A 13,498-nucleotide genomic window follows, 5' to 3' on the forward strand; every position below is an offset into this window, starting at 1 on the left:
AGCGAACAGAGACAGAGAGCTAGAGGGAGAAGCCAAGAGCGGAAAGGTAATCACCAGAGAGAGAAGGGATCAGCTGGAAGGAGATACGAAGGAAGAAAGCAGGCGAAGTATCACAGGAGAATGATACTCAAGGCAGACGGTAGAGCTAGGAAGGACCGAATAGGCACTAGCAAGGCAGAAGGCTGGAACGCGAGTGAACACAGCAGAGCGAAGAAACAGGAAAGTTACAACGAGCCGAGAGGGCATGGCTTCCCACAGTATAAGAGGAAAAGGACGTAACAACTAGACCGAAGCCCCGAGTGTCGTGCTGGAACACTCTAATGGCTTCTCCAGGGACCAAACCTTCCATTCCCCCCTCCTCATGACATCCACTCTTCATCCCCATTCTCATAATGTATCCATGTGTGCATGTATTTATAATTGCTTCTGTAGCCCACGCTGCTGATGGCTGCTTGAGTGGTCAGGGATGGACTGGTACATGTGGAATACGGATAATGAACCTCTGCTTGATGTGGTCTTAGAGGGCCAGGGTGGGACAACTACCCATTTAGCACAAAACATGCAATGGTGGTGTTTATGCTACATTTTCAGATGATTTTTTAAATGAGTTATGCCAAAAATGTAACAGTTGAAAGCGAAGAAAGACTTAGGAGAGAGCACCCTACAATTCCCCTGGAAGGACATTACCAAGCCGAATAACGAGACACAGGATGTGGTCCAACACACGGAAGGTTGTGAATAGATATACATGACTGCCATTTTACAATCGGCTTTGAAACATAAGGAACAACCAATTGAGTGGAGCCACCAAAAGAGTAAAGGCGGTACCTTGACAGCCAAGCAGATAATGCCACACGAAGTTAAGAGAGGACTGTTAGTCCCGGACTTTACGATGGCCAGTCTAGATCATAGCTTACGATTAATCCAAGATGACTCGGAAAATATGAAGACGGGGTGTTTCCCAAGCTTTAAGAAATACTAACCAAACGTTTCATAAAGGAAAGCGGGTCTTTAAAGGACTGCACCATTATATTGGCCAATGTCAGAACCTTCTTATAAGACTTGGCCGTTTGCTGATCTATCCTCAGGGCCTTCACCCACTCAGGCAATGCTTGGTTTATCTCAATCAATTAGGACAATATGGACATTTCAATGCCTTCTAGAAGAGATCTTTATGTGCTTGACCATCACCCCAGCCCACTTATGCCTGTTAAAAAAATTCAAAAACCACAAAAGGGTCTGGGAGACCGGTGAGCAAAATAGATAAATCCCTTCTGTTGGGGGGGCTGTGGTTTTTTAGGATCTACTATGGGATCTACTAATGGGAAAAGGGTTTTCAGGTGATTTGTCTTGATTCTCCTTCACCCTTGTGATTGTGCCCCACATTCCTTGATGACTGGTCCTGTCCGCAGGCTTTTTCCCTTCCACGTCCCGACCTCAGATAGAGTTCAGTTTTCGCCAACCTTGGACGTCTGGAGGGCCCTCCCTTCACGTCTTCCAGATCCTAAAATCACATAACTTGCATGGTGCTATATTGCACTTTTAACTTTTATAGTCAACTTGCCATGCCGTGTTATTCTACTGCATGCACTAAATGCTCTTGGTACAGTTTAGATTGGTGGTATCCTCAGTGATTGGTTGATGGTATTCCAGATGACTGGCCGATGCGTAGGCCTCGTTAAGTGTGTTAGATGTTTTCAAATCTATCTTGGACTTGGATTCACGTGCAGGTGGTGTGAGATGTCGGCCCAGGGGAAAGGGAGTGATAATGCACAGGATCATTTGTTCACGGTTTGCTTGATGCCGTCAGAGGTTTGTGTTCAGTTGGCTGCCGTTCTGTTTATATGGCAGGTACACATTATTAACCCATGTCCCATATTATAGGGAAGGAGTCCAGTAGTATCTTTCCTGCATGTGGAATGTGGAATGTTGGTGTGTGTGATGCACCAAGTTAGTCTGTGAGTGTTCCAGGGTTAATAGTTCCCCTGGGAAGATGGGTGAAGCCTATTGCCTATACCTTCTTGTACTTCCCTGTAATTACACGAGGACTACAGAGAAACACTTTTGTATACATACATTGAGCACGGACTGGTTCCGGGACCTACCTGCTATCAAGATACTTCAGGATTGCCCCAACAAACATCCTAAAAGGCGTTGAAGCGAATGCTTTGCTGCTCATATTGGAATGCCTTCATGCTCACCTAAAATGGCCTTACGTCTCGTGTTGCATCTACGGGGAGTGGACGCATTACTGGCGCCAACCTTCGGAATATCCACATAGTCCATCCTATGCAAACCTTCTTTCACTCTAGAGAAATCCTCTGAGCTGAATTTGGTATGAACTTGCTCTATTAAGGCTCGAAAAGATCTCATTTGGTCTGTATCCTGCAGAAGCCTTGCCCTCACCACAGCGTCTACCACTAAACCGGAGAGTAAGCCCTGACGATCGGGAAAGGCTATAAAGCTAAATCCCATGCCTTGCATGGAAACTAGCAGCCGGTTTAAGTTGCAGCTGGTGGTGGGCTCCGTAGAAAAGGCCACGCGGCCTGCTATCTTCTTGCGCAGTCTATGGATCGGCAGAAGAAAGCTGGTGCCGCATCACAAAGGACACAATGGACAGCAATGACACAATGGGCCTCATTACGAGTTTGCAGGTAGCCACATGGGCGCAGGACATGGGGGGGACATAGGGGACAAATCACCCCCACAGTTTTAAGTGGGGGAGATATAATGGCATTTATACCCCCCAGAATATGTATACTCAAAGCCCTTTGATAAAGCAATTGCTTCTGCGGCTTGAAGGTAAGTACAAAGGCAGAGTGTGTGTGCCTGTCTCTGTGAGAGAGAAAGCAATACTGTTCATATGCAAGTGCTATTATGGTGAATGAATGCGTGATGTGAACAGGGTCGAATTGGGCCATACAATTGTCTCGGGCACCAATGAAAAAGTTGCCCACAGTTGCAAATTGACATTCATTCCTTTTGTGACACGGCTTCAATATTAAACAAGGAGGAGTTTTTTGATAACGTGTGATGCAAATTGTGCATTTTAAAGAATATTTATCCAGAAACACTGGTCAAATCTACTAGCTGCAGAGTGAATAAACTCATCTACTGGCCCAAATTGGCCAAAAAAAGAGGCCCATTTTGACCAACACAAGCATTTTGTATTTTTGGTTCGGCCATGGGCCTATTGCCCTATAGGCCAAACCAGGCCTGGATGTGAGCATATGTGTGTGTTCAAGTATGAGTTTATGTATTTGTGTGTGGGCTTGTGTGCTTATGAATTCTCGAGTGAGATTTAAGGCCTCATTACACGGATGGCGGTAAGGGATTACCGGCACCGGTAAGGGCACCGGTGCCGGTAATCCCTTACCGCCCTATTACGAGGTCCCTTTGCTGGTCCCTACCTTAACGGCTGGTTTTACCAGCCGTTAAGGACGGCACCCGCAAAGGGACCTTGGAGGCAATTACGGTACCGCAATTTGCGGTGTCGTAATTGCCGCTTTCCCCATTCCCATTGAGCCCGAAGGGCCAATGGTGAATGGGGAATTACCGCCCCACCAACCATGGAATGGGGCGGTAATTCCGCCATTCACCATGGCGGGATCAGTAAATTACCGGCAGCAACCATGGCACCAATAGCGCCATGGTTACCGCCTTCGTTGTAATGAGGCACTTAGTCTGCATGGGGATGTTGTGTTTGTGATGTGATGAAAAGAGAAAGGGGGTTGTGGGCTGTGATGGAAGGAACTGGTGAATGGGCACTTTGCGAGAGGATGGTGATTGGTAAACGTGGACAAGCATTGATCTTTTTTTATGTGACATGGCAATATTATTGGCTTTATCGAAAATGGCAGCATGACTGTTCTTAAGGGTTCTATCGCCTATTTTGGCATAGCTTGCATGAACATATCTGGCAATGTGGCTGGCATTATGGGCCAAGCCAACATGAGTTTGCTTACATGTAGGTAATTATCTGTGTTGGCACAGCCTGCATGGGCATGTTTTTATGCTGCGTCATTGCAATGTTACTGGCATTATGGGCAAAGCCAAAATGAGTGTTCTTATATGGGTAAATGCATTGACATGATTACAGTGGCAGCATGGGCATACTTTCTTCCTGTGTCATGTCAATAATACTGGCATTTTTGGCAAAGACAATGGGCCTCATTACAAGTGAGGCGGAATGGGTTAACGGGCTCCGCTAAAGGAGGCGGACCCGTTAAACCCGTTCCGCCTCATTACAAGCTCCCCTCACGGGACCCGGTAAGTAATGCCTGGTCAAACCAGGCGTCCTTAGCGGGTCCCGCGAGGGGCAGAGGGAGCAAACAACGGGCTGCTCATAATCGGCCTGTTGTTTGCACCCTCTCCCATTCCCATTGAGCCCTATGGGGGCTCAGATGGGAATGGGGAAGGTCCGGGTCCGGGTTCCTGGAGGGAGGAATTACCAGGCCCTCTGAACTTGCAATGGCCTGGTAAATCCCCATTCTGGGAACCCGGACCCGATTTCGGCGGCAGCCATGCCTCCACTAGCGGCATGGCTACCGCCAAAGTCGTAATGAGGTCCAATGTGAGTGTTCTTAGGAGGGACAATGGCCTATAGTGGCATAACCTGCATGGACATGGCATGGTAATATTACTGGCATTATTGGCAAAGGCATCATGAGGGTTCTTCCATGGAGGTACTGGCCGCATTTGCCTCAGCCAACATCGATACTTTTTTATCTAGTTACATATGCAGTATTGAGGTATTATGTGAAAAGAGCATTTGAGTTTTATTAGATAAGGATATTGCCCTTAATTAGCACAACTAAGATGTGGCAACAACATTATGGGTCAATCCATCATAAGTATTCTTACATGGGAGTACTAGCATATGTAGGAATACTGCCATGTATGAGTCCGGCCAGTGTAAACTTTTCTTCTTACAGTGGCATTACTGGGATTATGGGCAATACCGACATGAGTGTTTTCTTATTTTTGGAATACTGGCGTATATTGAAACATGGAGATTGAACATGTCTTTTGACACTAGCAGAATACTGGGTTATATTGTGTGCAGAAGGATCCGGAAATGCACTGAACAATACTCTTGTGGACTGTTGGTAAACTTGCATTACATTTTTGTGTTGTATTCATGTGATACCCCACACAACCAATTGTAGGTTTTATAGGTATTTATCCATTGTTTAAAAAAAAGCTCTGCCATAAAATGCACAATTGTAAATTTTTATTTAAAAGAAATAAAATCTAAGGGGGTGTGGGGGTTATCCATCCGATCGCCCATTGCTTGGTTTTAGAAGCTCTCACAATGGTTGGTTGCTCACACAAATCCATGAGAAATATGTATTCCCGTCCAATGAATACATTCATTCACCTGCAGACTCATGTGTTATCATTAATTAGAACTATCGGTGGATGCTACAGCCAGTGTGTTTGGACATGGACTTTATCCATTTTAACCAGTGTACTTTCTTAGTTGGTTACCAGCATTTGCTCACTATCCATCTCCTTCTTTCTTAGTGATTTCTTAGTGATTTTCTGGCTTATTATTTCATGATACCAATGTCCAGTTTCTATAAAATGGCGGCTTCACCTGCATTCTATTCAATACTTGTGGCTAACCTACACGATGACTTGATCTATCTTGTGTTTCAGCGTCTGTACATTCATTAAACTTCTGATTTCTGCATTTTGTTACTGTGTAATCTTTTTCTTTTACTCTTTAAGGTTCACTCGATTCTTTACTTTGTCATTTGTCCTCTAGGATCCATACATCCATCATCTTTATTCAGTATATCAGGATGTTGTGCATACTTTCTTATGACATCATCCGTTCATGTTCTTAGCTCTTTCTCATATTCCTTCAAGAAATTCCTCCTGCAGGCTGTCATCAACCCGAGGGTATATTCGGTATGGTTGTCTTAATAGATACCGTCTTCAATATACTCGCTGCGGCATTGGCACAGTAGCTGAGGTTAGACAGGGCATGGTCTCATGGCTCCAATACAGGAAATGTAGGGATGTAGGATCTCCTGCTGATGTGTACAGCTGCTCCTCTACAGGTTGTGTTTAGTTCAGAGTTGTAGGGTGCGTATGCAGAAAGGTGAGGTTTTTGTCATAGTGTAAAACTGTTAACAGTCTGAGTATAATTTTATTAATCAATTTGTCAAGTTTAATGTTATGTTTATAGTTATGAATATGTTTTATCCTTAAAGGTATGTTTGTATAGCAGAATGTTGCACTAAATTGTATTATGTTAAGATCCTTTTGTTATGTTATAGTTCTTACATGGATCTTATAGAAATAAGCCTCCCTCAGAGCAAAACCAAACCTAATTAAGGCAGGTGACTTGTCAAAGATGTGACCATCCTATGCAGTCTATGCATACGCTGGTATTCTTGAAACCCCTTGTCAGATGGATCAGTCTTAGCTCGTCTTCTGAAATTGGTGTCTTTTCATTTTTATGATCATTGTCAGATTAGGCTTATCTTTATTTTTTTCATGGGCGGCCATGGCTATCAATGGTTAGTCTGTTATGTAACCCATGCTTTTCTTCAGGAATCCTTCCCTCGGATTTCCAGTGGGAGTTCACGCCAAAGCACAGTATACTAAATTGGAGTCATCGATCTCTTACTTGATCAGTTTTTTATTGGGTGGCCTTACCTGCAGTGTGGTCACTGATTAGGTTTTATAGACCGGGTTGAAGGGCCGTAACAGGTGTTATGGGCTGTGAAAATAAAGTAAAATGCCAGGGCACAGTGAGGGCCTTAAACGAGGTTTATGGCCCCATAATAGTTGTTAGATCCTAAATGTTGGGGCCTACACATTGATTATAACCTATGCCGCTCTTGATAGCATGTAGTATGATAAGTATATAGAAGTTGTTAGTACAGAAACCAGCTAAATGGTGCTCACAGGAAATACACTACATGCTGCCATTGGCCTTCCAATGTAAAATTCTGAACGTGGCCATACAAACCAATCTGCAGACTGCACTTGTTTGAATATAAATAAATAAATAGATAAATAAATAAATAAATAAATAAGTACATAAGAACATAAAATTGTCTAGTAAGAATGATCTCATAACATTCCAAGTGTTATAATCTCAGTTATTGCATGCATTTACTATTACTTGCCCCTTGCTTTATGGGAATACCCTGACCTGTCCCTCGGAAAGCTCTGCGGCTAAAGATTTCCATCGTAAATTAACCCAGCCATGTCACAGACTGCCAGTAGAATCCAGTGATGCCCGAGTTATGTGCTCTGTCTGCAAGGTTACCTAACTCCCTGATGTCGTAGGCTCTCAAACAGGCCGGCAATCCCACATAAACAGAATGTGCCTATTTGACAGGATTCTAGGTGTATTTTTATGACGTGCATCAAGTACATGTGGATCACATAACGCGCAATTTCCTCCAGCAGCCGCGCTCAAAACTGGGACAAGGCACCTTGCTATCACCATATACTCATTGCTGACTAATCAATATTCCCTGGACGATGGTGCCCTTTTGCACATGCCACCAGGTTGGTGCCCTTGCGCACTCTGGGGCGTTTCATCCATAATAGGCGAGGGGGCATCAACCCACCCATTTTGGATGCGCCGCCGCCAAGCCAGGCTACTAAAAACTCTGACTGTTCACTCTCCTGCAACAGTAGAGGGAGCGCTTCTAGTCTGGATTCTTCTTTGTACCTATGCACGCATGCCCAGTCCGCCATGCAGGGATGGGGCATTTTGCTTCCCCAGCCTTGCACCGCCCATTGGGGATGCAGGCTGGGGTACTGCAGCTCAGAATGTGTGAGGGGTTGCTCCTGCTCCTCCACACACTTACAGAGCTTTTGGGGTGTCCTCCAGTTCACACACTGGCTGCTGCGTGCATGTGCAGGTACTAAGAAGCACTTCTGATTCCTGATCATGTTGCACGGAGTGGCTGTCGCCAGACCTGGAAGAGCGGGGGTGCCTGCAGGTAAGAACACAAAAAATGTCATGTGTGCAGGACTGCATGTACGATGAATGAGTTTATGGGCCGCGTTATAAGATCGGTGATAACCCGCGGGTGCCGCCAAACTCATAACACCGTTTCCTCCAACTGATATCCTGGTGCCACCGAGATATTACAAGTGGTGGAGGACCGGGATGTCAGGCGGCGGAAACAGTAAATCCCCATTCCTGTGGAGTCCCATTGAAATGGGGACACTGAATCACCAGCACCAGTGCTTCAGTGAAGACAATGCCGATAGGGGACAGAATTCCTAGGAGGTCAGACCTGCCGGGGGATCCGTGGCCACTACCGGCATTATCAGAGTGTGGCGGTCCGGAATGGGTGCCTGTACGTTGCTACCGGTGCCCTTGTTTCTGGACCGCCATACTCATAATGAGGCCCATATGTGTGTGTGTGTGAATGAGTGTATGTTGTGTGGGGTAAGTGTTTGAATGAGAAGTTGAATGGAGTATGTACTTGAAACTGTGAAAAAAATGAACACCCCCCCACCCCTAAATAAGTACACTGATTTAGAGGTGCAGGGGGAGGAGGGTGCCTCCCAAATCAGAAGCCCTAGCGAGAGGGTCTCTGTTGTGAGCATGTCTCGGATTTGATTAATTAGATCATAGGTGGTGAGTGGGCCTAGTTTATGTAATGAATTTAAGCAGAGACCCGCTGGTGACCGGGTCTCTGCTTTGAGTCATTAAATCAAAGGCCTGCTGCTTTGATTCGTTAAATAGAAGGGGCCCTCTCTCCATCACTGTCAGCACGGCTCACCGTGCTGGTTAGAGGGCCTCTTTTATTTAATGACTCAAAGCAGATGCCTGCTGCTGAGCGGGCCTCTGCTGTAGTCATTGAATCAAAGGTTGTGAGTGGGCCTCTTTCATTTAATGAATTAAAGCAGAGACTCGCTTGTGAGCAGGTCTCTGCTTTGAGTCATTAGATCAAAGGCCTGCTGCTTTGCCCGCTCACCAGAACAGTGAGCGGGCCTTTGATTTGATGAGGAATCAAGGGGCCCACTCACCAGCAAGGTGAGTGGGGCTCTGATTGGGTGCTCCCCATTCCGGACAAGGGGATGTTTTTTTTACTGGGCATCAATGTTAAAGCAAACATGAATTCAGCGATGGCTGAGGCATATAGCGCAAGCAGACTGACTGCAGCATTGCAGTCCAGTCTAGCCAAGTAACAACAATCATCATGTTTGCATGATACGTGTTTTTATAAGGCTAGACGACTGCATTGCTGCACTCAGTCTGGTTATGCTTTCTGCTCTGACATGGAATTTCTTCTGGCCATTTATGATAAATCAAGCATGAAAGTGTTATTACGTGGCTAGAATGGCTTTTTTGAAGCAGCCAGTCTAGCCAATTCTTAATGTGGCAAAGCAAACATATGCGTTATTAGATGTTGCACATGTTTTATTGTTGTGGAATGGCATTTTTAACGGCAAAGCCAACAGGAGAATGTTTTTATGTGCAGGTACTGGCATATATTGGCAGAGCCAGCTTGGACATATTTTATGATAGTATCAGTACTGGCATTATGTACAAAGCAAACATGAGAATGTTCTCAAATGGGAATGCTGGCATGTATAGGTGCAGCCATATGGAAATGTATGGGCACAGCCAGCATGAAAATGTTTTCCATACTGACCTATATTGTGGGGAAAGGCATCATGAAAATGCATTTGAAAATTCTCCTGTGCACTGTTGGTAACTTGCATCTATTTTATTTTTTCATGCGTTTACAAAACTGATTGTAAACTGTCTGGCTTTTGAAACAAATTTTTCACAGAATGTCGGCTGTATAATGCATAATTTTAGCCAATTATTCAAAAAATGTTCTCTGGGGAGAAGCACCCTGGCCTCCGTGGTTGGTTTGGGATCACTCGCTAGGCTCGGCCGCTCATGCATATTGGTGGCAAATATTGACACCCCTCCAATTAAAAAAATCACCAGCCGCCAATGACGCAGTTTGAAGAAGAGGCAATGCTCAAAAGCCTAATGCACCCTCAATTCTTGCACCTTTGTTCAACAGCTCATCCATTGTATGGAGCCTGTATTTACATAGTGCCCCAGAGGAAATGTACCAGGATCCACACACAATGTCATTGTTAGCCACTAACTCTGTCTCGCCTTGTTTCCAGCCACTCAAGCACAGATGCACACTATAGCCACAGCCTTCCACCATCAGCCGCCGTCCCCGCAGGGCCACCTCATTGTGGCTCATCAATGTGGTCCGTCACGCTTACAATGTCCACAGGAACTCAGACCACCACCTGCTAAAGCTGCTCTGGGCATCATCAGCCGCAGGATCCTTGGATGCCCCCACCAAGCACATAATAAACATTACAACACACGATCCACGCTTTGACATTCTGCAGCTTGAGTTGGCTACACACCCTCCCACCCCTCATTTAGTGGCAGGCACCCTTAACATGCCAGCCAACTGCAAGTTCAGCTAGGCTTTAAAATAGGCCCCCAACAGGCTATATAAGTAAACATGTATGCAGTCTACTGGCAATCTCTAATGTAAACGACAGTGACAAACCCAAAGAGAAAAGGTGCGATAGAGCAGGTACCTGTAGCAGAGAGGAACAAAGGATGGTATTCTCCATATTTCCTGATCCCCAAGAAGGACGGAGGACTGAGACCCATCTTGGACTTGAGATACTTGAACAAGTTCCTCAGGAAGGACAATTTCAAGATGGTCACACTTTCTCAGATCCTTCAGGCCCTCCAGGGATGTGCATTTTACTTGCAACAGTAGGGGCACCAATCGTGAATTAATTTCTTGGGTTGACTTCTTTGAGTGGGCTATGTCAATGTTGGCTTACATGAAGAGAAGTGTTTTTTTTAGACCATGCGTAGGGTTATATGAATTTTGGTGGGGGGCTGTGAGGATGAGGGGAACCGAAAGACATAAAAGGAAAAATGTGTGTTCAAAGGAAGTAAAACAAAGAATTGAGAGGAAGGACTCGAGCAGATGGGTGATGACTGAAACCCAAGGCGCTTTGCAGGGCCCGGGGCCGGGGGGAGTAAACTAAGCAAGATAAATCATGATCAAAGAAAGTGGGGTCGGATGATCTGCAGTGATAGGGTGGGTGGAAAGCGAAAAGCAAAAAGGATGGGATATGGGGAAGCGGCCACAGGTATCGGGCAAGACACGATGCAATCGCATTGAAGGGCAGCGACGCAGTGGGATGCGGTTGACGTGTCGAGAGGAGATTTAGTGCAACCTCAAGAAATGGCCAACAGAACGTGGCATCAACAGAACCTCAAGGGATAGGGTTAGAATGAAAGAGGAAGCCACGAGGTGAGATGGTGGTCAACCGCGGAGACAGGTGTGGATTGAGGAACGCAGAAGTGATGGGTGAGATGGGAGGCATCAAAAGAGAAAGGCCTGTGTGAAGAAAGCTGAGGTGGCAGAGTGGAAAGGAAGGCAGCAGGAGACATAGATTGGGTTTCAAGGAAGAAGGGTCGGGTATAGCAACTCGAGGCCTGCAGTGGTCCCTACAGTTGCCTTTAATCCCAGAGTTTGTCATGTTTGCCTCTGAGTACTTCTTGAGTGTTGTAGACTGCGTGGACCTGTGCATAGCTTGTCTAATTGCCCGTTTTATTTGTTCGCAGCTCTGCTACTGCTGTACGACGTCACCAACAAATCCTCGTTTGACAACATTAAAGTAAGTCACGTGCTGCGGATAAAATGCTACAGAACATTGCATGTGGAAAGGGAATTGTGTCAACACCTGTTCGTGCATTAGCTCCATCGCCACTTGCGGGAGGTCCTGCTTGTTTGTGTGTAGAACAATGTTCCTGGCATTGTGTTTCCCAGGTGTCACTTTCTTTTCCGCATTTACCTGTGCACCCTCCACTCTCACCTGTGACCCTGGCATTGTCTGCCTCTAGGCTGGTGCACCTGGGCCAGTAACCTGCACACGCATCTCCCACACACCTTGTCCCACTGTTAAAATATACCCATACATGTTTGCACCTGTCGAGGTTGCCTGAACAGACTGCCCCCTTACAGTTTTTGCTTATTGTATAGGTGCCTAACAAATGAGCAATAATGACCTCAGGCATCTGACAGCTGCTTGTAATTACCCACAGTGGGAGGTGCTCATTTATCGAGCTCGGAAGGATGAAAGACTGAGTTTGGCCCTGCCGGGATTCGAACCTGCCTTGGCAGGTCGGATTTCAAAGCGATCGCTCTACTCGCTGTGCTATCTGACCAGCTTTCCCTATGGTGGTTGGACAGTGTAGATTTGCTCTATGTCCCTGGGTTCACTGGACCCGCCCAGGCTCTGTGTTACCTGAGGAGCACGCCCTCTGTTACCTGGACATTCCCAGGTGCTGCTTGGGCACCGAATGTTTACCTCGGCAACCTACGTGGAGGCATTGCTGTTAGAAGGATGGTGAGGGCGTCACAATTCTAGCTACTGTCTTGCCACCCTCTACTTCCTCTTCTTGTCTTCTGTACAAATGCTGTGATGCCTCCGGATCTGGGCGTTACATACATGTAATAAATAAACAAATAAAGTAATTTTCTGTTATTTTGCAGTCGCAGCTTGCAGTGTAGATGTTTAGGCACTAAAGACTTGTGTCTCCATAGTATGCCATCACCTAACAGAAGCGGCATATTTGGATATGAATCTGAAAGTGCGTAAAGGACATTATTAGTATTACTTGGCAACCATGTCAGTTTTAAAACTATTCATTTTTGATGTGTAATCTTGAGACACAAACAGTGTTACAGCATGAAGTAGCGAAAGTAGGGTTAGTGAATTAATATACATTGAAGTGACAGAGACCACAGACTCAACATGCCTCCATTAATATTGTTGTCTTGCCCTGACATGTTCAGAAACGCAAATTATTCTCAAGCCTACAGTTAAAAAAATATGAATGTGTTTCGGCCTTGGAAAGGATGAACATAAAGTAGGCCTTCTTCAGGACACAAAAGGTTAAATAAACAGATGAATTGAAGACAATGCCTCATTACGAGTTTGTCGGTGACACCACCCTAACCAAGCCAGTCAGATAGAACAGCGAGCTAACCCCTAGCCCCTGATATCTGTGTGTAGCCTGCTGTGGCAGGTTCGAATCCCAGCAGGGTCAACTTAGCCTTTCATCCTTCCTAGGTATATAAAATTAGTACAACCCTGTGGGATAAGAATGTCTTCTATTATTTGAGAGCTATGAGACCGATGGGTATATAAGAAATAAATAATTATTATTATTACCGGCGCCCAATATCCTGGTGTTACCAGGATAATACTGGTCCCGGCAATGGCAGTAAGGTCCCATGAGACTCCATGGAATGGGTTTGCCCCAATCACTGGCACTGGTACTACCGGTGCCTGTGATTGGGACAATAATTTGCCAGTAGGGGCCTGAACTCCCGGAAGGTCATAAAACTCAGAGTGTGCTGGTTGGTATTACCAGCATTTTTACGGGACCGGCACACTCATAACGAGGCCCATTATGTCTGTTCTTCACTGGCAATCAGCA

The 13,498-nt window shown here is 45.6% G+C and overlaps 1 protein-coding gene across 1 annotated transcript in view; it reads left to right on the forward strand.

Moving 5' to 3' along the window:
- The window catches only part of RAB26 (RAB26, member RAS oncogene family), a 1,605,669-nt gene that overhangs the window by 953,353 nt on the left and 638,818 nt on the right, over positions 1-13,498 (forward strand). Inside the window, exon 5 of the mRNA XM_069647333.1 lies at positions 11,618-11,670. Coding sequence (XP_069503434.1) covers positions 11,618-11,670 — 53 coding nt within the window. The remainder of the gene's footprint in view (positions 1-11,617; positions 11,671-13,498) is intronic.

The sequence above is a fragment of the Ambystoma mexicanum genome, chromosome 2q (genome assembly GCF_040938575.1).
Source record: "Ambystoma mexicanum isolate Mex_15411 chromosome 2q, UKY_AmexF1_1, whole genome shotgun sequence".
NCBI lineage: Eukaryota > Metazoa > Chordata > Amphibia > Caudata > Ambystomatidae > Ambystoma > Ambystoma mexicanum.